Source organism: Podarcis muralis, chromosome 6 (genome assembly GCF_964188315.1).
Source record: "Podarcis muralis chromosome 6, rPodMur119.hap1.1, whole genome shotgun sequence".
In the NCBI taxonomy this organism is placed as follows: Eukaryota; Metazoa; Chordata; class Lepidosauria; order Squamata; family Lacertidae; genus Podarcis; species Podarcis muralis.
This window is the reverse complement of record NC_135660.1, coordinates 57,290,434-57,317,110: the sequence shown is the minus strand read 5'-3', so window position 1 is coordinate 57,317,110 and position 26,677 is coordinate 57,290,434. Positions and strand designations below refer to the sequence as shown.

Sequence of the window (26,677 nt, the reverse complement as noted above, 5' to 3'; positions counted from 1 at the left end):
TGTGGAAAATATGAGAACAAGAAGAGGAAGGCAGAAATGAAAATATTGGAGATATACTTCAGAGGTCCAGAGTATGGGAAGCCCAAAAAATTAATAATTTGGATTGTAATTTGGCTTATTATTATTATTATTTTTAATTGGATTATGATTTGATGGATTTGTTAATTGGATGTTCTTATTAGAAAACTAATAAAAATGATTTTTATATATATATAAAGGAACCCTTAATAAATACACTGGGAAAAGAGGTCAAAGCAAAAACTCTTTTTTAAAAAAATTGGCAACCGTGTCTTAAAGATTTAAACCAGAAGTCTAGTAGTAACTCCAAAAACATTAGTTTCCTTATCTAACTGGAACTTTCTACAAAATCTACAAAAAGGCTTTGCATTATGAGTAATCCCATTAATAGAAACTAGCATGAGTACATCAACCTTTGATTACTCGTGCATGAGTTTGCTACAACTAGCATATGGTAGTGTTTTCCGGAATTAGAAGGGGTCTATCTACAACAGAATATGGGTTGTACCCACAGCAGTACCAGCAGAGTTCTGTTGCCACAGCAGCACTTCCATTTCTTCTCCTCTTCCCACATGCTTCCAAAATCTCCTCCAGAATGTCCCCCAACCCTCTGGAGAAGATTTTGGGGGCATACAGGAGACTGCAGAGAAGAAGAAGGGAAAGTTCTGTTCTACTAGCACATGTCCCTTGTGCTAGCTCAAGCTCATGCACCAAATACATTAGCTAGCCTAATAAATTATCACCAAAATTAACTATCAGAAAAGGACTATGGTCACTTTATGACCCAGGTATATTTTACAAATATTCAATTTATTCCTAAACATAGTTAAAATGCACAACTGGGATAGCTCAACTGGTAGACCATGAGACTCTTAATCTCAGGGGTCATGGGTTCCAGCCCCACGTTGGGCAAAATATTCCTGCATTGCAGGGGGTTGGACTAGATGACCCTCGTGGTCCCTTCCAACTCTACAAATTCTATGATTCTGTGCTTCTTTATATTAGTTAATTCAAGTTAATACATAAGTAATTTATAAATTATCAGTTTATTGCCTAGTGAAGCCATGCTACCAATATTACTATACTGTAATACTGCCTTTTGAAAGAGTACCATGAAGTCCAGTAGAATGCCAATAACGGGATTTTGTAGTGTTAAACCAAATTAATAGACTGTTGTACTCCAATATCTCTAGCTGGAGATACAAAACTGTGTATGAGAAGCTACCATTCTTCACACCCGGTGTGGAGAGTTGACTTGGTTTGCCTTGACAGCTCTAGGCCTTCTGCCTTCCATAAAACAGGAGACATATTTAGAAGTTTCCTAGGAATGTGGTGATGTTTTCATGGTAAAGTATTCTGAGGTTGCAGCGCTTGAAAGCCAGTACAGTTCTAATTGATTCACTGCCATTGTGTTGTGCTCAGGCAAGAAGAGAGAAAGGATACAAACAGGTAAAAGCATGAACTTTTGGGTTGGAACCAGAATTCATGCATGCTGTTGAGGGAGGGAGGGAGGGAGGTAACCTTTGCTGATTCACTCCTCCAGCAGCAGCTTCCAGTGCCACATCCCAGGAGCATTGGGGACTGCAGTGGAAAGAAAGGAATCAACAAAAGCCACCTCTGCCAGCAGGTTTCCTCCCCTGGATAAAAGGCCTTCTGCCAGTAGAAGAAGCTTTTCCATTTTGATCCAAACCGCTGTCTTTTTTGGATTAGCCAAAGTAAAGTTTGTGACTCCTAAACCCTTTTAAAGTTAATTCTCTTGATCTTGGTTGATATTCAATGCATCTGTTGCATCTATTTCATCTTCAAGTTGTGGGTTCACGTTTCAGAGGCTATATGCAAGCACATAATGGTTTGCTTAGGAGGTAATAACCTTAAGATCACTCATTTCCCTTTCCCATCCAACTAGTAATTTATCCTGTCCACCATTCTTGCGTCTAGGTACATCAGCTAGTTTTCTTATGTGCCTTTTTATGCTACTATTTGACTTAAAGCAGCAGGCAAGGTGGCCAAGGGAGCTACCCCATTTGGGGGGGACATGATATAAAGGACCTTCACTCCTTCCCACCACCCATTTATGTAGCCACCCAGATCCTTCCACATTGAAGGGATTGCTTCCTGCTAAGATTTGGACTGTCTTGGCTAAGATTTTTGTTTTAAGCCTAGGCCATGTTTATCTGCAATGCCTTATTCCTTAGGGAAGTGAAAGAAAAGGCAAACAAGCACCAGCAGCTGTTATTCCACATGAATTGTGTATATATTATTTTATTTTGAAAATGTACTCTACAGTAAAACAAGTGTTAGTTTTTTGTGATTTTTCAGCTAGTTAGGGTTGTTGTTTTTTTGTTTGATTTCCAGCTACAGTTTTCCTCACTGTAAAACCCACAAAAAACATTATAAAAATGGATAAGGAATCAAACATGGCCGAATTCTCTCCTCATACAATTTGGCACGGTTCCTCTGAAATCAGCTTTTATTTTCTTACTTCAGCAATCAAATAAACTTCACCATGTGTATAAAACAGCTGTGAGGCAGCATAATAAACTAAGGTGTGACCCTCTGAGTATTCCCTGAACAGAACAGAGCAGCCACCTGCATCATCTTAGCTACTCTTAATAATTGAACACAATATGAATATTAAATATGCAACACAAGGTTCTGTATTCTGCTATTTATAAAATTTTCCTTGTTTAAATGACATTTTAAATGAAAAACATGGAATGCATAGTGCAAAACAGTATTTTCACCATGGAACACCAATTGTTCAGTATTTAAAACCAAATAAATTTTGATGTTTCCATTGCCATGAAAGGAATTAACAAGATGCATACTTTCAGAAACATTGGATTTGCTTACAAAGAAACTTTTTTTTAAAAAAAAAAGAAATCTTGATGATTGCTCAAGCATAGCAGTGTATCCCCTAAAATCATTCCTGTCAATATGATGCATCACACAACCAAACCCCACTTAGCTCCATTCTCACTGTAAAATGACTGGTCACACATGCACATCTGTGCCCACACTATAAGACCTAGACTTTATTTTTGTTTTAAGTGTTTATCTTTTCAAATGTTAATAATGAAATTATCAAAAATTCAGTATAGCCAACTCAATTTCAAATCTAATAAATGACCTCTAAGGACCGAAAAAGCACCTTAAAGAAATACAGAAACTCGCCATTGTTTATTGACAATCACTCTGCAGAATAAAATATCCCCCTTTAAAAAGCTTTAGACAAAGGGACATTATTTATCATCCATCTTGCTGTTCATATTTGGAACTATTCCAAGAGGGGGAAATTGTTATTCCCACCTTACAGAAGAATGCAAAGTTAACTGTATACAGCTGCTTCAGTGCACTGGCCCCAGGGTCCAGTACTCTCACTGACATATGTACGAGTAGGGACTGACCAATCCTTTTAATCATCATGGAAAATTAATAATAATTTATTATTTATATGCCACCCATCTGACTAGGTTACCCCAGCCACTCTGAGTGGCTTCCAACAAATTAGAACGTGATATAGCAGACACAGATCCCTTTCTTGCACACATGGCACCACCTGTCCCCCAATATTCACACACTTTCATCCTCCCAACCTTGGGAGAGCCAATGACTGATCCAATATCATTTAATATTTATCCTTTAATATTATTTGAAAAATATTCCAAATCCAACGAAGTATCTCAAGTCTTTCCTCACCTGTTTCTGTCAAGGTAGAATCACAGAAATGTAGAGTTGGAAGAGACCCTGAGGATCATCTGGTCCAGTGGTCCCCAACCTTTTTTTGGCCATGCCCCACCTAAGCATCTCTAAAATCCTGACACCCCCCCCCATGTCATATAATTCTTATTATTCAGAAAGTGAACTCCTATTCACGTGGAGGAAGTCTAAAAGGCCATTAATTTGGTCTAAACAAGCTTCCAAATTGCCCCCCTTAAAAATGAAATTGCTCCCCACGTTGGGAACCATGGATCTAGTCTAACCCACTGCAATGCAGGAATAGGAAGCTGTCCCATATGCGGCTCAAACCTGCAACCTTGCTATATTTTGGATTACAACTCCCATCGTCCTTGACTATTGGCCGCGCTGGCTGAGGCTGATAGGTTGTAGCCCTAAACATCTAGAGGCATCTAGGCTGGAACAACTGTTCTTTCCAATATGCCATACTGGTACTCACGATGGAGGCATTAATACTGGCATTACAGAAGAGCTGCATGGGAACCTAAGATAATGTAAAAAGCTTTGGACACCCTGAAGTGGTTCCCACCCCCCTCACATCATCATTAAGGCCACATTGCTCAATCAGAGCTCACCTAAACTGATTCCCCCTCCCCTGACATTACCCATGAGATTACGCTGGGTGGTATTCAGCTAAGTTTTACTTCACTGAAATTAATGAACCTAACATAGTCATGTTCATTAATTTAAATGGGTCTACTCATTTAAAGGGATGTGGGTGGCACTGTCGGTTAAACCACAGAGCCTAGGGCTTGCCGATCAGAAGGTTGCAGTTTGAATCCCCGCAATGGGGTGAGCTCCCGTTGCTTGGTCTCTGCTCCTGCCAATCTAGCAGTTTGAAAGCACGTCAAAGTTCAAGTAGATAAATAGGTACCGGTCCAGCGGGAAGGTAAACGACATTTCCATGCTCTGCTCTGGTTCGCCAGAAGCGGCTTAGTCATGCTGGCCACATGACTCGGAAGCTGTACGCCGGCTCCCTTGGCCAATAAAGCGAGATGAGCGCCACAACCCCAGAGTCATCTACGACTGGACCTAATGGTCAGGGGTCCCTTTACCTTTACTCTGTGTAAAGCTGAGTTGTATACTAGCCATTGTTTTACCAGAAAACTAAAACAACGTAGAGAACAACAATATATGTACATGTGGAGATTCCCCCCCCAACCAATAGGAGACCCTAAGCTTACTCTTTTTCCTTCAAAGTTTCAGATGTTTTGATTAAACACCTACATACTTAGTGCAATAAAATTCTTCCTAAAAACTGTTTCTGAATACAGGAACCATGGAGAGTAAGGAACCCAGCAAGTGCTTGCTTACAGCCTCTGAAAGTGAAGTTGATCCAGCAACATCCCTTGCCTTAGAGATGAAATACGCACTGGATCCCAACCGGCAGATCAAGAAAAGAAACAAAGCCTTGCAGGTGAGATTCAAAGACATCTGTGACGCCCAAAACGAGCAGAGAGATAAACAACTCTCTACATTACAGCAGAGTGACAAAAAGGAAGCAAAGCCCATCTCTTACAGAGCAGCTTACCGGAAATATATGACAGTGCCTGCTCGGAGATCAATCCCTAACGTTACTAAAAGTACAGGAGTTCAGACTTCGCCTGAACTTAAAAAGTGTTACCAGACATTCCCCTTGGACCGGAAAAAGGGGAGTATCATCAAAAGCATAGCTTCTGTTGACACTTTTCCAAGTCAAAACAATGGATTCCTAATAGATGTTAAAGATAAAGACAGCAAAATCTCAGGGGAGGCTGCTCAGTGTAGCAAGAAAGTCACTGGATTTGTGACAGCTGAGTTTATTTCACATACTAATGAACGCATGAATGCAATAGAGCAGCCTTCTAGTGACAACTGTTCGGAGACATGTAGAAGCACTGATTTGCACAGCTGTACTAAAGAACCTCCTTCTCTTCAAAATTCAGCAGCTTCTGTTTTAGAAGAGCCTGATTACCAGCTGCATGACAAAGCAAAACACCACTGTGGGCTGTTGGGGAACGAGGAGGCTAATCCATCCACCCATGGAAAAGTGTTCAAGACAGAAGTAGCTTCTGTCTACTTGCCTGCATCCAGTTCTCACGTCTCACTGACGGACCTGCAAAAATCTGCAGCAGGGAATGACTGGTCTCTGTGCCCGACCGAGGAGGACAAAAAAAGAACAGTGCATCTTAATGGTCTGCAATCACAAGCCGTAAGTGCAGCTCAGGCCTGTTCGACGCAGGCACAGTGCCAATCAACCGAATGTAATGAACAGACCCTTCAGATACATGTTTCACCTATGGAAGGAAAACAGCCTTGTCAGACAGCAGTTGCTGTGAGTGAAGGATGCCAACAAATTGTGCCTCACACAGAAGTGGTAGACTTGAAAGCACAGCTACAGATGATGGAGAACTTGATCAGCTCAAGTCAGGAAACCATAAAGGTCTTGTTGGGTGTTATTCAGGAGCTGGAAAAGGGAGAAGCTCATAGAGAAGGGTAAGCTGTTTTTGGAATCTTCCTTAATATGCATGATCACATCATTTGTTAAAATAGTTAAAATGAATTCTACTAAGCAATTTACAGTTCCATTTATATGTTTATGTGCCCTTAATTTTTTTACTTTGAATGTGTTAGAACTGCTGTAAGTGTACATTCAACTGCATTTGCATCATATTGCTGTATTAATTTGGGGTATTTTCACGAGATAATTATACCTGATTCACCATACCTGCAATACATAATTCAGTGTCTAGCTTGACACTAACATACTAATGCTGCAAATGACCTTCAGTCTATTTCATTTTGTTTCTAATGCACATATAATAAATTAGGATTTTTGAGTACAACTGTGCTCCTAAGATAAACATACTTTTGATATCAACACAACTGATTCAAAAGAATATTGAAATTAAAATATAATCACTTTACATATTGGTCTCAAATCAAAAAGTCATTAAAAAATAGTAAAGTTAAGAAATCTTTGCTTAGTTCTTTAAAAACAGATTGCTCTGGGAGGCTAACAGGAAAACATTCAACGGAATACTCAAACAATCCAAAATATACAGCAGCGTCATTTGACAGAAAGGGAATGCAGAGAGTATTTTAAACATGAACGCATGCGGTCCTGCTTTTGTTCTACAATTTCCTATAAAAGTGTTACTCAGTGTTATTTGTACCAGCATAGCTATTTACTCAGGCTCAGCTAATTAAGTCTTTATCTGATAATTGCAACTTTTGTGCTTTTGGCATCTCATATGCACCCCCCTCCTTCACCCCTTTAAAGATGCATTGTCTTCATTTGCTGGTTAATTCAGCGACTGCATTCTAAGACACGCATATACTTTTCAAATTAATGATTGCATGCTTCAAACACCTCCATGCTTTCTAACTGTTTTACGTAGCTCTTGCTTCCCCCACTCCAGTAAACATTCCCCCTTTTGACTCTTTACATTGAAAGTACCACTATGTTCTGTGCAAAGCTCCTGGTGCTACTCTCACCCTAAGTAAGCAGCTGACTAGTGTACACACCCTTATTAAAATGGAAGCAGGTTGTTCCCTGGAATCAAGTTGTTAACATTTTCCCCCACCCCCCCACCCCAAAGGTGCTTGGACTATCAGCTTTACAGAGTTGATTTAAATGTATAGCCTAATATTTCCCCAGTGGTTGGGTCAGGTTACACAATTTTCAATACAGCAAGACTCATTTCCTACTTTTTAGCTGCTTAAATGTGAACTTTTGGTTGTTGCACATCCTTTGTGATTATATAAAGTAATTCATTCCTTTCACTGGTGGTATTAGGTTTCTCAGCATAGTATCTTACTATCTTTCTACAATAGGAAAATTCTATCCAAGTTCTGTTGCTTGTGAACAGTCTAAATATATTTTCCCTTCGTATTATTAAGAACAGAGAGTTTTTAAAGTACTGAGGCTGCAATTCTGTATTCACTTACTGAATTCAATGGGATTTACTTTTGAGTAGACTTGTGTAAAATAACTACTACCCTTTTGAGGTTTTTGCATCTATTCCTATAAAAAACCTAAACTAACTCAGAAATCTGTGCCAGTTTATTTCATTCAAAACCTCAGCTTTCAAATAACGGAATGCATTTCTCTTACATATAGTCTAATGATCAGCATATTTTCAAGTCAGTCAGAAACCCATCTACTTGGTGATGCTTTGATCCCTTTGATTTAACTGGTTATCAGTGGATGATTTATCAGTGTGCAAGTTTTCAAGATCACAGAGCTCTGCTTCAGATAGATTGCTATCTCACAGTTCTTATTCTGCCTGCCTGAAGTATTCTGCGAAAGCTTAAAGCTATCACCATGCTAATTCCAACACCATCTGACTTCATTAGAGAGCTTAGTTTAAATAGGTTCCATTATTATTATTATTATTATTATTATTATTATTATTATTATTATTATTAGTTGTTCCCTGCTCTTCTGCTTATAGAGCATCCAGTGCACCTTCCATCAATCCAAAGAAATGCAAAGCAACTATCTACAAAAGCAGCAATAATTTCCTCTAAGTGCAACAATAAAGTGTGATGTTTCCCTCACTATCAAACCTTTTTAAAACACCACTACCAAGAAAGCCCTGTTTTACAACCAAGCTGATGGCCCAGGAAGTAGAGCCTTCAAGGCTGACCTCAAAGCTCAGGCAGATCTTTATGGGAGCAGCGTTCTACAGATAACCAAGTCTAAGACCTTTTAGGGCTTTCAACTCTGAAACCAACACTTGAAATTGAAACCAGAAATACATACATAACCAGAATAGAATAGCAGGCTTTTCAGATGCTTCGCAGGTCTACAGCAAATGCATTTTGGACCAAGTTACATTTCCAAGCTGTTTTTCAGGGCACAAGAGTTGTTGTAGTCCAGGAGAGATAATTGCAGTAGTCTAGTCTGGATTCATTTATTTTAAAGCACAGGTGGCGCTGTGGGTTAAACCACAGAGCCTAGGGCTTGCAGATCAGAAGGTCGGTGGTTCAAATCCCCATGACGGGGTGAGCTCCCGTTGCTTGGTCCCTGCTCCTGCCAACCTAGCAGTTCAAAAGCACATCAAAGTGCAAGTAGATAAATAGGTACCACTCCAGCGGGAAGGTAAACAGTGTTTCCGTGCGCTGCTCTGGTTCACCAGAAGCGGCTTAGTCATGCTGGCCACATGACCCGGAAGCTGTACGCCGGCTCCCTCGGCCAGTAAAGTGAGATGAGCACCGCAACCCCAGAGTTGTCGGCGACTGGACCTAATGGTCAGGGGTCCCTTTACCTTTGGTCTGGATTCATTTATTTTAAAGTAAGTGTGCCTACTAGGAACTCAGTCTAAAGCATGGATAAGTGAAGCTGTCTGTCTTCTCCACAACTTCTCATGCACTTGAGATTAAATCTCCTTCTCCCCTCAGGTGCAAAATCTTAATGACTGGTTGAACAATTGTATTTATATATTGCCCTTCGTCAAAATTATTCTGGGGTGGGTCACAACAATACAAGAGTTAACAATGCCGCCCCAATAGGACACAGTGATATCAGCAGCAGATTAAAATGCCTGAGTGTTGTTGTTTTTAAGGCCTACAATATTAATGAAAAAGGCCTACAACCTCAGGGTCTTGCAAGCTACTGTGTAACTGGGGCAGCTCATTAACTGAAGATCATAACCAGCCAATGAATAAGCTTTGTATATTGTAATTTAATCATATATTCCAGTGGTTTGAAACAAATCTTCACAGAACCCTTCTCAACATGTGGCAAGAGTTCTGCAGCCAGTGACCGTGTGAAACTGAAGCATTGTTATTTGTGAACTGACTGCATGACATAGACCATGCCTGAATATTTTACATCAACAGTACATTGGGGGGAAAGACAAGTGGCAGTGGTGCAAGCTCTCTTTGAAAATGAGTTATTTGCCATCACTGATGTTCTCTTTGAGGAGACTATACTAAGCTCTTCCTGCCTTCCCCCAAAACTGCTTGATCCAATCTAACTTCCTTCAGTAAAGCAAGATTCTTCACATGCTCCGGAACATGCCACACTGTTCAGCAAAAGAGTACTTTCCTCAGTTCATATGGGTTTAAAAAAATGAAAATTCTATTATGAACTAAATTGTACACATTTCCCAGATACTGTACTTAAATGAGAGGGCCTTTTCTGTGGTGGCACCCCAATTTGCAATGTCCATGCTAGGGAGGCTTAATTTGTGACAACATTGTAAGAGGGAGGGGGTTGGTATCAGGTGAAGAACTTCCTGTTTTAGATAGCACTTGAAGTCCTAGTCTGTGTTTAGCTTTTAGGGTTTTTTTTTGTTAGTCTTGGATTTTTATGAAATTATATTTACTTGTTCTATGCATGCTCTAGGTGAAGAGCAGTTAAGAAATATTTATATTATTTATATATATATATTTTAAAAATCATAGGGAAGAATATGCTTAGAGTGAAACCCTGTCCCTTTTACTCGATCTCTCAGCAGCTTTCAACAACACTGACCATCCTCCTTGATCAAATGTTCAGGATGGGAACTGTATTGTAGTGTTTCCATTCCTACCTGCATCCAGAGAGTTGAGGGAGTGCTCCTTGCCCACACATGCAACAGCACATGGACTATGAGGTTGCAAAGGACACTATTTTGTTCCCAGTACTATTTAATACCTATGCAAGTAAGGCAAATGATAAAAGGTAAATGACCAAGGATACCTTAAGGACTGCCAGAGCTCTTCTATCCCTGCTTGATCACAGAGATCATCCCGAAAAGTGGCTTTTAGTTGTCCCCCATGTAGAAGTCAGGCATTTAGTTTTACATGCCCCATGCTGTGGAATACTTTTCCAGCAGAGATTCAGCAAGCACTGCCCCTGTTAATTTGCAGGAGCCTCTTGAAGACTTTTTAATGATGGCAGGCCTATTCAGTTGTTTAAACATTTCCAAACGACTCAGCCATTTTTATGATTATTTTAATGGCACGTTTTATTGTACCTGCTGTATGCCACATTGACATTTTATATGAGTAGGTGGTCTATAAATATTCTTTATTAATAAATGACCCACTCCCTTTCGTGGGTCATACCAAGCACAAGTTTAGGTTGGCTACCAAGGTCAGCCAAAACGCATAGACCTCTGGTGATTAAAATACTGTAGTAGTACGCACAACTGCTTGTATATCGAGTAAATAGATCTATGTATTACAGAGAAGATCATGCTGGCCAATGTTATTGTGAGGTTTTTCATTGACATTAACAACTTTAATAGAAAATGTATTTTGTTTGTTTGCTTGTTTCATTTATGGCACACCTTTCTTCCAGTGAACTCGGGGCAGTTTATCCTCACAGCAACCCTGTGAGGAAGGTTAGGTTAAGAGACAGGGACTGGCTTGAGGCCACCCAGTGAATTTCATGACTTACTGGGGGGATCTAAACTCTGCATGGCCTAGGTCCTGCATGGCCTAGTTCAACACACCACACAGCACTTGGCTTTAGTAATATTAGAAATACAAAGGACTCCAAATCAGGGGTGGCCAATCTGTGGCCTTTCTGATTCTGCAGGACAACAAAACCTAACATCCCTTACCATTGGGAATTCAGGGGAGTTTGAGTTCAACAACATCTTGAAGGCCACAATTTATTTACCACTTTTCTAAACCAAGTGGGATTTTCTACTTTTTAAATTTAAGATTGCCTTCTTTTATGAAATCCATGACCCTTTTGCATAAAAATTATGTACATGCTACAATAAGGGCTTCTTGAAATCCTATTTCAAAGGTGAAACAAGACCCCTTAAGTGTAGCAGTAAATATGTTAGGAATTATTTTAATTCTCTCATAAAGTAGATATATTTACATCTGTAGTTTATTTTATTATGTACAGGTAGTTACTCAGTTTGGATCCTTGAAGAGAAAGTATGTTATTGTTAAGTAAGATTTGACTATTTGAAGATATTTTAACATCAATACAGTTATTTTGCAGATAACGTCTAAGGTGGAAGCCTTTTCCTATATAGGAAAAACTAGAAAGATTATACCATTGGAGCAAGATTTTAATCAACTGAGCTCTAGATTCTAACAAATGCAGCATTCCACCAATAAACACAAATCAGAGCAGCCATTTTCAGATTTATTCATGAAAACTTATTTTCCCAAAGGAGGATCAACTCTCCTTTACCAACCTGCTTCGTTTCTATGCTATTGCATTTATATTCCAGCTTTTTCTCCAAGGAGCTTGGGGTGGCCTACATCATTCTCCCCTCTTCATTTAATCTCCACAACCACCCTGTTAGGGAGGTTAGGCTGAGAGGCAGTGACTGCCCAGTGACCTTCATGGCCTAGTGGGGATTTGAACCCTGATCTCACAGGTCCTGGTCCAACACCCCAACCTCCATGCCTCACTGGCTATCAATGACCACTCATGATTCCCATTGTTCCCCTCAAGGCTCATTTTGTCTGGTGCAAGTTCTACCACACTGCTTACACAAAGGCCCCTTCTGGCTACCAATAGCACCTTTAGCAGCCTGCACTAACCAGTGATGTCAGCACAGTAATAGTGATTTTTAATTGGTGTATGAACTGAATTTTATGGATAACCCATAAGCAACCTACATATTAAGAAAAGCTGCCAAAATTTAGAACTTTCCATTTTACAAGCCTTGAATTGATACTTAGCATACAAACCAAGTATTAACAAATGTTTATGTTAGTTATTGTTAAAACAACCAAGCACAGCAGACGCAGTAATTGATCCTTTCTCAGTTCCAGTTCATAAGTGCTTTAATGAGACTGGGAGATCTTAGTGCTTAGCAGACTTCTTTTCACAAATCCACTGGAGGCCTTGTATGATGCTGATTGTGTCTATACTTATAACAGCTATATCAGCAGGCTAGGAATACAGGAAATCATTCTTCAGATATCCCTGCTCACCTTTTTGAAAGTCAGTTATATGCTCCCAGTTTGAGGACTGATGAAATAGTAACAACCTGCTGTACTGAAAATTATTTTGCAGAAAAAACGAGGAGAGAGCGAGAGCAAGCAGTTGTTACAGCAGCAAGCAGAGGGGGCTTTTCTTTTTCTTTCCAGTTTGTATGCACAGACTATGCAGCTGGAATAATTTTTTTCCAAGCCTTGGATTATTCAGAACACATTCATATGTCTCTTGTATTCCAAGTCTATTTGAATGCCTATGTATTTTTCAAAGACAACTAAACCTGGGATTTGTGGAAATAATTCTGATTGCAGAGAGCAAAATAAGTTGCTTATGAATCGTACTCAACACAGTCTGTCTTTGGGGGGGGGGGCGGAGAATGTGAACATTAGAAAAAGAAAGAAAATGCAAAAGGAACCAAGATATATGGATTGTTACAAAAAAAAATGTTGTCTGTATTCCCAAACTGCCTTTACGTGCAGCCGTAAAAAAATTAAGACTCAAATATTATAATAAATTGATTGGCATGTAAAAAATCAAATAATCTGTAATCGCAGTTTTCCACACAGTGAAGAAAGTAATAATTTCCTTTATACTATTCACCAATCACAGAAAAAAATGTACGGGAGGAGGAAGTCAATTTCATTATTTAATAACATCAACTGTTTATTTAGTTCACACAAACTGCTTTCCAATGCATTAATCTAAAAATTAAGCAAACTTTCCTGACTATGCCTACTATGTGACTCATGCAGGAAGATGCCATAAAATTATTATTTAGCAGACTATTCTTTATGTCATCAAGACTCTAAAATCAAATCAATCTCCAATTTATTAAATTGGAGGCTGAATGAAGTTTACAGACACATTGAATATTTAGGACATCTTAACTAATCTCCCTTTCACCTTTGGATAATAAGCAATACCGTGTTTATTCTCTCAGTATGTATCAGTACAAGCATTCAGTGAGCCAAGACAGTTTAAAAGGATGCACAGATAGAACCTGCAAAAAAAAGGTTGCTGTGTGGACTGCTTCCAGTCAATCAGCAGTGCCTTCTTCCAGAATCCCTCTCTCCCAGCAGAGAGTATTCCACACACCCTAAAGTTGCTCAGGCTTCACTGAGTTAGAGGAGGGAGTATCAGGGCTCCTCCAGCCCATTCATATGTGGTGCCATGTTGGCTACAGAAGGACAAGCATTCAAAGAATTAGTTGACTTTATCATATATGCATGCAACAAAATTCTCTTCCTGAATGGGGGGGGGGGATGCATAATCACAACTAGAACCACTATGAGAGAGAGCATGGGAAGCTGCCTTACACCAAGTCATACCATTGGGTTCATCTAGTTCAGTACTGTCTATTACTGACAGAAGCAGTTCTCCAGGTTTCACACAAGGGTAATAAGTCTTGAGGATGAAACTGCAGCCTACTCTTCAGCTTCTGAAGAGCTGAGTTCTCTATTTCAAAGTGAACATCTGGCACTGTCAAGACTGAGTTTGCTGTGCCCAGACTATATCCAATGAAAAAGTGGCTTATTGGTGGGAAAACTCCTGCTAAAACCCAATCATGTGCGCACAGCATTCACATCCATTTGAATAGTAATGATCCTAGTTCTAATGTACAGCCAACAAAGTGGTCGGTTTTTGCAACAGACAAGAATTAAAGCTAATCCTCAAAATTTGAAGCTAATTATGTGAAACTGAAGTAGTTAACCCCCAAATTGGAGCTAGCTCTAGACCTAGGCCTGATCCTTGACTTAATATTACATCTGGCTTGCCTGCAGTGCAGTGTTATGTTGAGGGCATTTCCTTTCTACTAGGAAGTGGGACATTGAGATTTTAAACTATCCTGCAGATAGACTCAGGAGAGAGACATTCTCTCAACTGCTCAGGCAGCATGCATAGACTTCCTTATGATTTTTCATTGCACTTTCCTCTGCAAACGCTACATTTCCTACAGGGACAGCTGATAACTATAATAATTAAGCTATCAGCTCTTAGCCCTTTTTGTCCAAAGTAGTGTTTCTCCACTGCAGAAAAGAAATGTTTGGCGAAATATCTGTGAAAATCTGTGGGTTTGCAAAATTACATTGCTGCTCACTCCTGTCCAATTCCCTTCCCCCTTGCAAAATCCACATGGATTTTGAATCCAATTCCCTACATAATTTTTTCACATGTATTCTTTCACAGATATTGTTCCATGGGGAAAAACCTTTTGTCGAAATCGGACCTTGACTATGTAATGAAAGCTTCTTCTCATTTGTTGAGACTTGATCCATTAAAGTAAGTCTTCTACTATTAGTGCGACTGGACTGTTATAAATCAATTATAAATTATATTAACCTAGTTCAGATATAGGAACAATAAGGGGAGTGGTGGAATCTATGACTTTATCATTGATCCAGTAATTTAAGGATGGCTTTAAACAAACAAACAGAATAGAAATATTAATACAATCCTCATAGGAAGTTCTTACACTGCCAAATTCTGCACCAAGTTCAGCAACATACTTGGGCATCATCTAGCCAGAATACCCTGGAAAATTCCACACTGAGTTCCCAAATTCTACTATGGTACACTATACCTCTTTCCCCCTCTACTAACCATGCCCCCTCTGCCCCAAGTCATACCACAATGAGACCTGAACACAGCTTTTCACATTGGCATAAAATGTCGGCATTGCATCTTGTGCAAAGCAGGTGTAGAAGCTTCTAGTTCTCTAGTTGACTAGTTCCTCAGTGTTGCTCTAAGAGAATTATGTAACATAGTCCGGGATGCCCTGTATACATGCACATAAAACCTCTTACAAAACACCCAAATGCCGTCCTGGAAATGGCAGGGAGGACTCAATTATCAACAAGCAGAAAATGCTATGTGCAGTAGGCATGCCAGGTATGATGAAAGGCAAAACAAATTCATATAAGCTAAATCCACATAAGTTATTTTTAAATCCACTCCCACAATTCCAGGGAGTGTATTATCCCATTGCATTTTGTGGGGGGGGGGGAATATACCAAATATTGGACTAAGAAGTCCAAGAGCAAAAATAAATCACTTTAATGCATATTCATACAACTAAAACTGGAATTTTTATGACAGCTACAAAAAAATTATGTAACCATTTATGAGTATTCTACCCCAACGGTAAATAACTGAATTAATCTAGACCAAGTCGTTTTTATCTTTGCATTTAGTGTTGCTTTCATATGCCTTTATGGTTAGATCAACAAGAATATAATCTAAAATACTGAAGTTTACGTTTATTTTGTCCAAATTAGCCTGTCCATAATTCTGAGGGTGCACTTTTTATAGATACTTTCTTGAATGCAGATGTGCTAAAATGGCTCAGAGGCTGTAACAATTCACTGTTCTGCAGCAAATACTGCAAATCTATTTCGACATCTCCCCCTTGTCAAGACAAGAATAATTCTGTACAAGCTAGTATTACGCTGACTTTTGCCTGCAGTGGCCACTTCCTTGAATGTTCTTTCAATCGTGCTGCCCCTTTCGCTGTCATCACAAACTTTTGTCCTAGGGGTCTGAACATTTCTAATGTTTTCTGTGATATTGCCCAGGGTAATAGCAACAGCAGTTGCTCTTCTAATTTTGCACTCATTCCAAAAAGAAAATACCTTCTCCTTTTTTAAAAAAAACAAAAAAAATCTACTCATCAAAAATGCCTCTCAGCTAAGATTTTCTTAACTTCAGTTTTTAAAATAATAGTTATCTGCAACCCCCCCCCCCAACAAAACCTTCATTATTTTAGATGCCTTACAAGCAGTTGCCTTGAACTTGAGAATGGCTGGTTCCTTTTATCCTCAAATCAAAAGCTAGAATTCGGCATCCAAATGATGTAATTGCTGTCTTTTAGCTTCAAAGACTTATAGCTTGGTAAGGAATACTGATCCACATGACTGCACATGACCAAAAGCAGGAGCACGTACACGCACCATAATCCTGCAATACATTGCCCCCGAAAGTTAACCCCATAACCCAGAATATAGTGTGCCACAGGTGCTTCCACAGTTCAAGAATGAGTTAAATAAACACCATTCTTGATGGTTAAAGCAACCTAAGCTACAGGGAAGCACACATAGAATCATTAGTATGTCTGTCCCTGGCAAAATTATTTAAGGAAACACAACAGGAGGCCCAGACAGTGAAGAAAGAAGCAAGAAATTTTCCTTCTCCCATACTTCCGATGGTGAAGTAGCACAACATATTGATCTGCAGGATAACTGAAAGCCAGACAAATGCAGGATATCCTAGAATTATTTGGTTAAGATGTCTAATATATATTCAACTGTACACATCACTCTTGCCCTGTGCACCAACTAAGGGCCAATGTAAAACACATCCTAATTATCTTTTTGTATGCAAGTCATATGGGGATGACAACATACTGCCTCACCCAGGCTTATATCATTGAATAAGAAAAAAGGGTGTCACTGCTATCACAGAAATTACAGCTAGCCATGACTTCTCTGTTCACTCATCACATTTGACTGCAAAAGCAAGGGAGGCCCATGGCTCAGTGGTATATCACTTACTTGCAGCAAGTCTCAAGTTTATTCCCTAACATCTCCAGTCAAAGCATTCCAAACAATAGATATAGGATAAACTTCTGCCTAAGATGTTGGAGAGTCACTGTCGGTTGAAATAGACAAGTGTGTTAAGGCATTTTATATGTTTGATGCTAGGGAAAGCTAAGACTCTGAAGAGACATAAAATGTGGTATCCAAATGAATCCTAGTTTTCTGTTATCTAGATGGCACAGCTTCCCTGTAATGGATATTGAATCAAGCTTGTGGCCATGAAGTGGTTATAGCTTCTCTGTGGGTAAACCAGTCTCAAAGACCTAGTCAGCTATGTTCAGTGGGGCAAAGTTTCTCTCTCTCTTCAGTTTATTGTGAGACTGCAATGAAGTCCTGAACTCTATGGTGAAAGGCAGGATACTAATGTAGAAAATAAAATTTGTATCGGTGGCTTTCCACTGTTTACACTTCCAACTCTCTTCTGCTTTAACAGCTTATACCTAACAGACATCTTTAAAAATTCTGATTACAGCACAAAACAAGAACTATGTAAGTTAGATAGAGAACAGCTGTGTGAAAATTCAGATGATTTAAGGGGACCTATGAAGTCTGCATAGATTTTATTTCCAGAAGTCCTCATTATTGTTTTTTACCATTATAACTTCTGAGTTATCTACTCTGATGAATTCGTATTAGTTAAGAAAGATATTACAAAATGGGTCAGTTTGACCTTCAACCACACACGAGTAAGAGGAGCTTTAATTATGAGACTTTCAAAGAGATTATCACTTAAGAAAGAATTTTTTTGCTCTTTTTTATTGAAAATTACCAATGCAATCATTTAATTATGGCTCACAGAAAGCAACCAAAAGCTTGTGTAGGCTTTCTAAAAACAGGCTTTGAATGTGTGTTTTGAAGTAATTTGCTGGAAGCCGCTCAGAATGGCTGTGCAACCCAGTCAGATAGGCAGCATATAAATAAATTATTATTATTATTATTATTATTATTATTATTATTATTATTATTATTATTATATAACTTACACAGGGTCAACAAAGGACTTAAGAGCAGAGCAGTCTTCAATTATTTAACTATCTCATGTCAATTGCCCTTAATTAAAAATATATATATATTCTGGAGGAGAATTGTCGAAAGTATATTTATTTGTTTCTACCACCAACAACTTTTGGTGTACATTGTGAGTGATTTTATTCATTCGGTTGAACTTCACTTGAGTAGTATTCTACATGTTAGCTGCTCTTCATCCCATGGGCTTTCAGTTGGGAAGTGAACATGAGTGGGTTCCTTCCCCACTTTCATGGCTCTCACTGTAGGGAGGTATGAAAACTGATTTAGTAGTGGGTTAATCTTATAAACTCAGATGATACTCTACATTCAAAACTGCCATCTTGCCCCCAATCTGGGTATCAAGTAAAAGAAACAGGAGCTCCTGGTTTAGTTGTTCAGTTTTCTCCAGTGAGTAGAATGGAAGAAAGAAGTGTGAACTTTTGGCCTATTCAGCTTTTCTGCCTCAGAATAATCCAGGAAGGTGGAGAATAATTTGTGAATGGCCCCTTAGCACAGTGTTTCCCAACCTTGGGCCTCCAGCTGTTTTTGAACTACAATTCCCATCATCCCTGACCACTGGTCTTGCTAGCTAGGGATGATGTGAGTTGTAGTCCAAAAACAGCTGGAGGCCCAAGGTTGGGAAACACTGCCTTAGCAGTTATACTGGATTGTTGTTGCTACAGTGTGAGACCAAATACTTACTGGTATTTAGATGTTTAACTGCTGTACTTTCAATTCATTCCTGAAAAAACACATCTGTTCTTAGTGGTGATAAGAGTTGAGCAGGCAAGAGAGATTCTTTCCATTTCTTCAGGCTCATAGATATACAAATTTGTGCTACCTATTTTCTGAGTCTTGATCTCTGGGATAGTGCATTCTCTTGGTTGCAGGCATATAAAAAAGAGAAGACTTCATGGTTCATGTTGACAGCTTGGCTACACCCAGGAACCATGATCTCCTTGGTGAGTGGAGTGAGATTAGCGTTACCTCCATCTGCTGTTCCTGAATCTTCTGAATGACCCAAACTTGAAAGGAGGAAAGTAGAGCAGACCAGTCAATCTCTCACAAAGACATCTGTCTCAATGGATTTTTACATTTGAGAGAGAGAAAATGCTTATCTAAAGATTTAAGCATCCATTCCACCTGTTTATCTGCTCACCTAGTCCACTGTTGTGTTTTAACTCATTAGCAATATAGACTATCTCTGTGGCTTGCCAGTCACTTTTATCCCAGTATATTGTAGGCCAGGGGTGTCAAACTCAAATTCATCGGGGGCCGCATCAGCAGTTTGGTCACCCTCAAAGGGCGGGTTGTATCCGTAGGACTTACAGTACAGTAGAGAAGGGTTCAGGCAGCCGTTGGATCTGTCACATCACAGGATGGCATGCGCTCAATATAAAAACAAGTGGAGGTTTCCTGAATGCATGTAAAGTGGAGGTTTCCTGTGTAGAACGGCCGGCGCCGCTAGAGGGCAGACGTTCTCTGGCTTGTAGGCTGCCGCGCATGCGCTGAAGAGGCGGCTTTCTTGTGTCAAAAAAAAAAAAAAAAGCAAGAATAAAAGGTGAAGGCTGGCGGCCACCGGCGGCTACACGGGCCACATGATGAGGTCTGACGGGCCAGATTCGGCCCGCAGGCCTTGTGTTTGACACCCGTGTTGTAGACAGTCCTTCAAGGAGTCATGGAAGACTATTCTTCAGTGTTGTGATGAGTACTGCCTTGTTGGTTTATGCATGCTTTGGCTATGTTATCATTGCTATGAATCAAGATGTCATTGTTTCCAACATGGTCCTGAAATGCTAGGAGAACAGCCTGTATGGCATTCAGTTTAAGCCAGCTGACGCTTATCCCAGCTTCAGGCTTGGAGCAGGTCCATTGTGCCACTAGATTTTAAAGATGATCCCTCAAAACAGATGATTAGTATTGTAGTAAGAGTGTGACTTGCTTAAAGGAATTAGCCATCATTTGGGGGGCTCCAAAGTTCTTTGATGAAATAGCCACTGACAGATGAAGTTGTTGAGCAATTTGATTCTGGAAGGGTAGAGGTAGCAATTGCAAGGCTATAGGGAGATAAGTTTGAAGGGGCATTTGCCGAATAGAAGATGTTAGCTATGACCACCAAAATAAAACAAATATGTTTTGGAATTCTACAATTCAACCACTACAAATGTAGAAGTTAACTGAAAGAATGATGTTATTGTAGGTGAAGCAATTTACCAAACAAAACATCAATTCTGGGAATCCCAATCTACTCCAGGTACAGCACCCATGTGTCAGTAGCTGATGATCCTTCCATGTAGTTGTGAATTCCAACACACTGGTGATTACAAGATGCTCCCTGCACAATTGAGGGACAGTTATAATAGGAAGTGGATCACTGCTTTTTCTCTTTTCCCACCTGGACGACTATTTTCGCCTTTTGTGACTTTTTTTTTTTTTTTAAGTGAGGTTGGTTTTCCTCATCATCACCACAAGAAACAAAATGATTGATCATTGCATCTCATGGAAAGTTTCTACATCTAGAAGTGGCAGGGAAATTCCAGGCAGATCCCCTTTGATGAATTTATTCGCTGAGCTCCATGTGCCAGACAACATGCTTCTGCACAAAATGGCAGCCACAGATAAAATAGGGAAGAAGCCAAATGGCGCAAAGACCAAATCACATGTCTAAAGGTAACTTTCCCAGCCCCTGAAAAGGAACAGCAGCCAGGATTTCATGCCAGCCATTCCATATCATTCCTAGATATGAAGGTGAGGGGATAGGCAGAGCTGTCCCATTCACAGTGGGAGAAAGGAAGCAAGGGAGTGCACCAATATCTTGATAAGAAGCACCACCCACCCAGTTTCTCTCCACTAGTGAAAGATTCCTAGAGTCATGTGTTGGGAGACTAATGACAGAATGAAAGTTTGTTTGCTTCTTTTTCTTTTTTTAAAAATGGATTTTACATACCGTTACTAAGGGCTTGAAATTTCGGAACTGCCAAACATATGCACACTGCAGGAACTAGCAGCTATATTATTTAAAAGGTGTCAGTGGTGGTAGTAATTGTATGGCATACTGTAGGGTTTCATCATTTTTCTCCAAAGAATTAGTGGCTGTGCAAAACCGTTGAAGTAAAAGAAGACATATGATGACCAATTTAAAAAGCAATATCCAGAACTGCTAAACCTATACATAGAAAAACTAAACTCAGCATTTGAGAATTATTTTTGGCATCTTTCCCCTAAAGGTTTCCTTGTTCTTCTTGGCACAATATGTTTCTTACCCTTGTTTTGTCTATCTTGATTCAACGATACACAACCCTCTTGCCTTCTCTATCTGGTCCTTAGGACCATATCTAGGTCATATGCCAGGCATAGGCAAAATTGACCCTCCAGATGCTTTGGGACTACAACTCCCATGATCCCTAGCTAACAGGACCAGTGGCCAGGGATGATGGGAATTGTAGTCCCAAAACATCTGGAGGGTCAAGTTTGCCTATGCCTGTCATACACCCTTCCCCAGCAATGTACCATCTCCCAAGGCCACACTCTTAATAAACTCATTGCATCGTCCTTGAGGGTTTTAGCCTGGCTAGAATGTCCTTGAATTCGAATCCTGTTTCTTCCTTGCCAGCAGAAGGTAGCAGGGGTGTATGGGGGGTGGGTAGAAAAAAGCCTACTGTACAAGGGTGAAATTCACATTCGTTGTTTCACCTCCTTTGGTTCTAACTCTGCCCACCAATTATATTCGGTCTTGAAGTTTAGAAGGGAGCATTACATTCAGCCATAGAGAGGTTTCCCATTCCTGTCTTACATTACTAGGGAATAATTTGCATTCAACACACAGAAATAAGCATACTCCAACGGGATAAAAATGCTTTCAGCTTTGTTCCCCTCCCCCCATAATCAAGCTCCAATTAATGAAAGCTTTTGTAGCTAAATTCACTATATTCAAAAAATTTGCTGTAAACATAGAATCGTAAGAGTTTGAAGGAACCTCAAAGGTCATCTTTTCCAATCCCTGCAATGCAGGAATCATAGCTAAAGTGTCCATGACAGATGGCCATCCAACCTCTGATTAAAAACCTCCAAGGAAGGAGAGTCTATCACCTCTCGTGGGAGTCAAACAGCTCTTGTTCCACTGCCAAACAGCTCTTACTGTCAGAATTTCCCCCCAAATGTTTAGTTGGAATCTCCTTTCTTGTAACTTGAAGCCATTGCTTTGAGTCCTACCATCTAGAGCAGGGGTAGGCAAACTAAAGCTCGGGGGCTGGATCCGGCCCAACCGCCTTCTAAATCTGGCCCGTGGATGGTCCGGGAATCAGCGTGTTTTTACTTGAGTAGAATGTGTGCTTTTATTTAAAAGGCATCTCTGGGTTATTTTGTGGGGCATAGGAATTTGTTCATTCCCCCCCCCCCCGAAAAAAATATAGTCTGCCCCCCCCACAAGGTCTGAGGGACAGTGGACCAGCCCCCTGCTGAATAAGTTTGCTGACCCCTGGTCTAGAGCAGGAGAAAGCAAGCTTGTTCCATCTTCCATGTGACAGCCCTTACGATATTTGAAGATGGCTATTCTGTCTCTTCTCACTCTCCTCTTTTCCAGGCTAAACATACCCAGCTCCTTCAACCGTTCCTCATAAAGCTTGGTTTCCATCTTGCTTGCCCTTCTCTGCACACACTCCAACTTGTCAACATCCTTCCTAAGTTGTGGTGCCCAGAAATGGACACAGTATTCAAGGTGTGGTCTGACCAAGGCAGAACAGAGTGGTACTATTATTTCCCTTGATCTAGACACTACAGTATACTTCTGCTGATGCAGCATAGAATAGCATTATTATTTTTTTACTGCTGCATCACACTGTTGACTCATGTTAAGCTTGTGGTCCACCAAGACCCCTAGATCCTTTTCACATGTACTGCTAGTATGCAAGGTATCCTCCATTTTATATTTGTGTATCTGGTTCTTCCTGCCTAAGTACAGAACCTTACATTTGTCCCTGTTGAAAATCATTTTGTTAGCTTGCACCCAGTTTTCCAATCTGTTAAGGTCATTTTGAATTCTGATTCTGTCATCTAACAGAATTAGCTACTCCTCCCAGTTTGGTGTCATCTGCAAATTTGATGAGCATCCCCTCAATTCCTTCATCCAAGTCATTTATAAAGACATTGAACAGCAACAGGTGCAGGACAGAACCCTGTGGCACCACACTTGTCACTTTTCCCCAGGATGACGAGGAACCATAACTGAGTACTCTTTGGGTTCGATCAGTCTACAAATCCTGTTATCTCGTTCAACCAACATTTTACCAGCTTCCTCACAAGAGTATCACGGGGGACTTTTTCAAAAGCCTTACTGAAATCAAGATACACTCTGTCCACAGCATTCCCCTGAAACCTATAATTTTTTTTTAAGATCAGTCTTTTAAAAGCACATGACAATCATTCACCACAGTAGCTGCTGAAATTAATCCAGTTAACCCTTTCAAGCACAGTGAATACAATGCCTACAGTACTAAGTGTGTGTAGGTACACATACATGCAAATTGCAGCACAAATTTTAGTGGCGGGGTAGTTCTGCATATGGAAAGAAACACAGAGACAGAAATCACTGCTCCACTGAACAGAATGGCAAAGCAGACACTGAAGAGTTTTGTTTATACAACAACAACAACAACGCATCTGGGGCTCTCAGTAAGAGTGACTCGTTCACGTATTCCTAAAGAGCAGGCACTGTTGTCCTATGGGGGGGGGGGGAGAATTCTGAGTGGTGACACTTCCTTCAAGCCAGTAATTTTTTTCTCTGTGTAATTACTATCTAGTTTCACTCAAAACAGTTTATTGTCGAAATGCTGTGCTTTACATGCCCACTGCAAACCAGATAAAAGAGGTGGCAGTTGTAATTGTACTTAAAAATCGCCACATTCACTGTTAGCATACTGAAATGGAACTAAGCAAACCACAGCCCAAGGATATTAGAGTCACTGACCCCTAAATGTACTCAGTTGTGAAATTCAGCAGAATCCGATTGGATAAGGGAGCTTTCATTTACATAATAACTAGGATATTATTAATCCCTGCACTCAGACTGGCTAAGGGCTATTAGCCACAGTCCATGAAGTAGAATAATCACTGAACAGTTGAGAGCTAATTCAGCTAGGGATTCTAACTGATAGGTACTTGTGAGGGTATAAGCCAGTCAAAAAGAATTTGCATAACAGTTATGCCATTAAACTCATCAACCTGCCTAACCCTTGAAAGCAAAGTAATTCATGTTTAAATTAATTTGGCACAGGGCAGGGGTGAATTGGTAGGGGCCCAATGGAACGTATAAGGCAACCGTTTCTACTTGGCTAAGACCAGTTATGAAGGGATGTATTGACACTGTTCAGTTATTGGTTAGTTAACTGATAAAATTCAGAGGGAAGCAACACGTTTGATATTTGCTCCAAAATTTGGTAGCCAGAGACTGACCCACTTTGAACTTCATTATATTAAATTCAATGTGATGCACAGCAGCGGCCCACATAGATTTATATGAAAGGGAGGGGAAGTCTTGAGCCTACTGCCCGCCCCCAAATAAACAAAAGAAGTGTTATTATTCTGAGGAACTGAAATGGTGCTTTCATGAACTATTTGAGTCACAATCTATTACAAGGCTTCACGTTGCATTCTTCAAGGTTAAATGATGAAATGCAGAAATATGGCTAACTCTATAGGAACACATTCTCTCTCAGTGACAGCGTGAACGGACCTCATTTGGAGGTGACAGTATCCCAGGACACAACTGTTAAACTGTCTCAAAGATTTGGCAGGCAGAACTACTTGAAACTTTCTATACATTATAATGGGCAGAAACATATTATGGCAAATATTTACAATAACTAATTGCTGCACTAATGTACATTAGAGGCTTCAGTTTATGGATTATCTTTGTATATAGACAAGTCACTGTTATCTGTTCAAAATGTGGATGTTACTTGATCCCATCTGACACCTTTATATGTGGTGAGCATGTTTGTAAATATTACTGAAATACAAAGTAGGAGGTGAAATATAATGATATATATTCCCATCTACTAACATGCCCTTGACTCAGACAAGATAAGTTTTTCCAAAAGTTCTTCACTTCTTTCAAGAACAAGGCAGATTAAGGGCCAAAGTATATGTGGCATTAAATGATCTCTGCATTTCATGTGCTAGTTTTTAAACTGTAAATTGCATCCATGAGCAAGGGCAGCCAAATGCTGGAGTCCCAGCATGCGAAGGGGAGATTCAATCCCTCCTTCCCTTGTTGTATTCCTATTCTAAAGCTGCAATTTGATTTTGGGCAAATCCCCCATTGGAGCTAATCTGCCATTGGTCCAGTTTGGACCTAAAAGAGCTGACTGTTCCTCTAAGTGGTAACAATGAGTAGAACCAACGTTCTAAGGAAGCAAACATGATATGTGACACATTCGAGACCTCTTCAGACCTAGGAGGCACTTTTAGCACAAACATTTGGGGGCCCATTTATTAATCTTTTACCATATATTTGCATGGTGCTATTGCTCCTGTTGAGACCCACCTTACCTTGGATCAGGCTGTGACCCACTAGTGAACCCTGACCCACTAGATCAGGGGTCTGCAACCCGCGGCTCCGGAGCCGCATGTGGCTCTTTTACACCTTTGCCGCGGCTCCGGGGCGGATACTAGCGAGGGGAGGAGGTGCATTGTGCGCCCCGACACTCCCCACTGTGGCGGGCGCTGTACTGGCTGTGACGTCGCATGGGGGCGGTGTGTGCGCTAGTCACGCACCGTCCCGATGTCACTTTCCCGGTTTTGCGGCTCCCAGTTTTTTTTTCTTCGGAAATGGGTCCAAGTGGCTCTTTTTGTCTTAAGGGTTGCAGACCCCTGCACTAGATGAAGAAGAGTGCTATGAGATACATAAAAATATGCACTCTAATATAAAAAATTATATATAGACTGACACTTTTGTGCTTGTTGGTAGATGTAAATTTGTGTTTATAGTTCACAATGACATAAGAAGAGCCCTGCTAGATCAGAGAAAAGGTCTGTCTAGTCCAGCATTTTGTTTCCTACAGCAGCCAACCAAACAGAGACAATAACTCCCCTTCTTATTTTGCTTTGTTTCAAACATTAGCACACAGAGAGCATTTGGGATAATTTGGGAGTCAATAATTGATAGGCTGGCAGGTATACTTTGGCTAGGATCCAAAGAGCTACTTCAGTTGAAGCAAGGCATTTATAAGAACACAGTAGAGCATGTATTATAAGCTGTGCCTTATTTCATATCACAAGCTGCTTTTGAAATTCATCTCACTTGCTGAAGCAGATGACTAACATGATGTGTAACTCAAAAGAACTACATATGTACCCCTGCCTCCCCTTCCCTTGTTTTCCCAGAGTATAAATTTTAGATTCCAAATTCCCCCAGGGCAGGGACCTATCCTCTTGTGTT

At 40.1% G+C, this 26,677-nt stretch overlaps 2 protein-coding genes across 7 annotated transcripts in view; one reads left to right on the top strand and one right to left on the bottom strand.

The window, feature by feature from the left end:
• The window catches only part of DOCK1 (dedicator of cytokinesis 1), a 359,595-nt gene that overhangs the window by 195,053 nt on the left and 137,865 nt on the right, over positions 1-26,677 (bottom strand). The window lies entirely within an intron of this gene.
• Positions 1-26,677, top strand: part of INSYN2A (inhibitory synaptic factor 2A) — a 59,962-nt gene that overhangs the window by 17,223 nt on the left and 16,062 nt on the right. Inside the window, exons 3-4 of one of the 2 annotated variants that reach the window (XM_028729953.2) lie at positions 5,031-6,231; positions 14,828-14,920. In XM_028729953.2, the coding sequence (XP_028585786.2) occupies positions 5,031-6,231; positions 14,828-14,920 (1,294 nt within the window). The remainder of the gene's footprint in view (positions 1-5,030; positions 6,232-14,827; positions 14,921-26,677) is intronic. The other variant, XM_028729954.2, reaches the window with a different exon arrangement.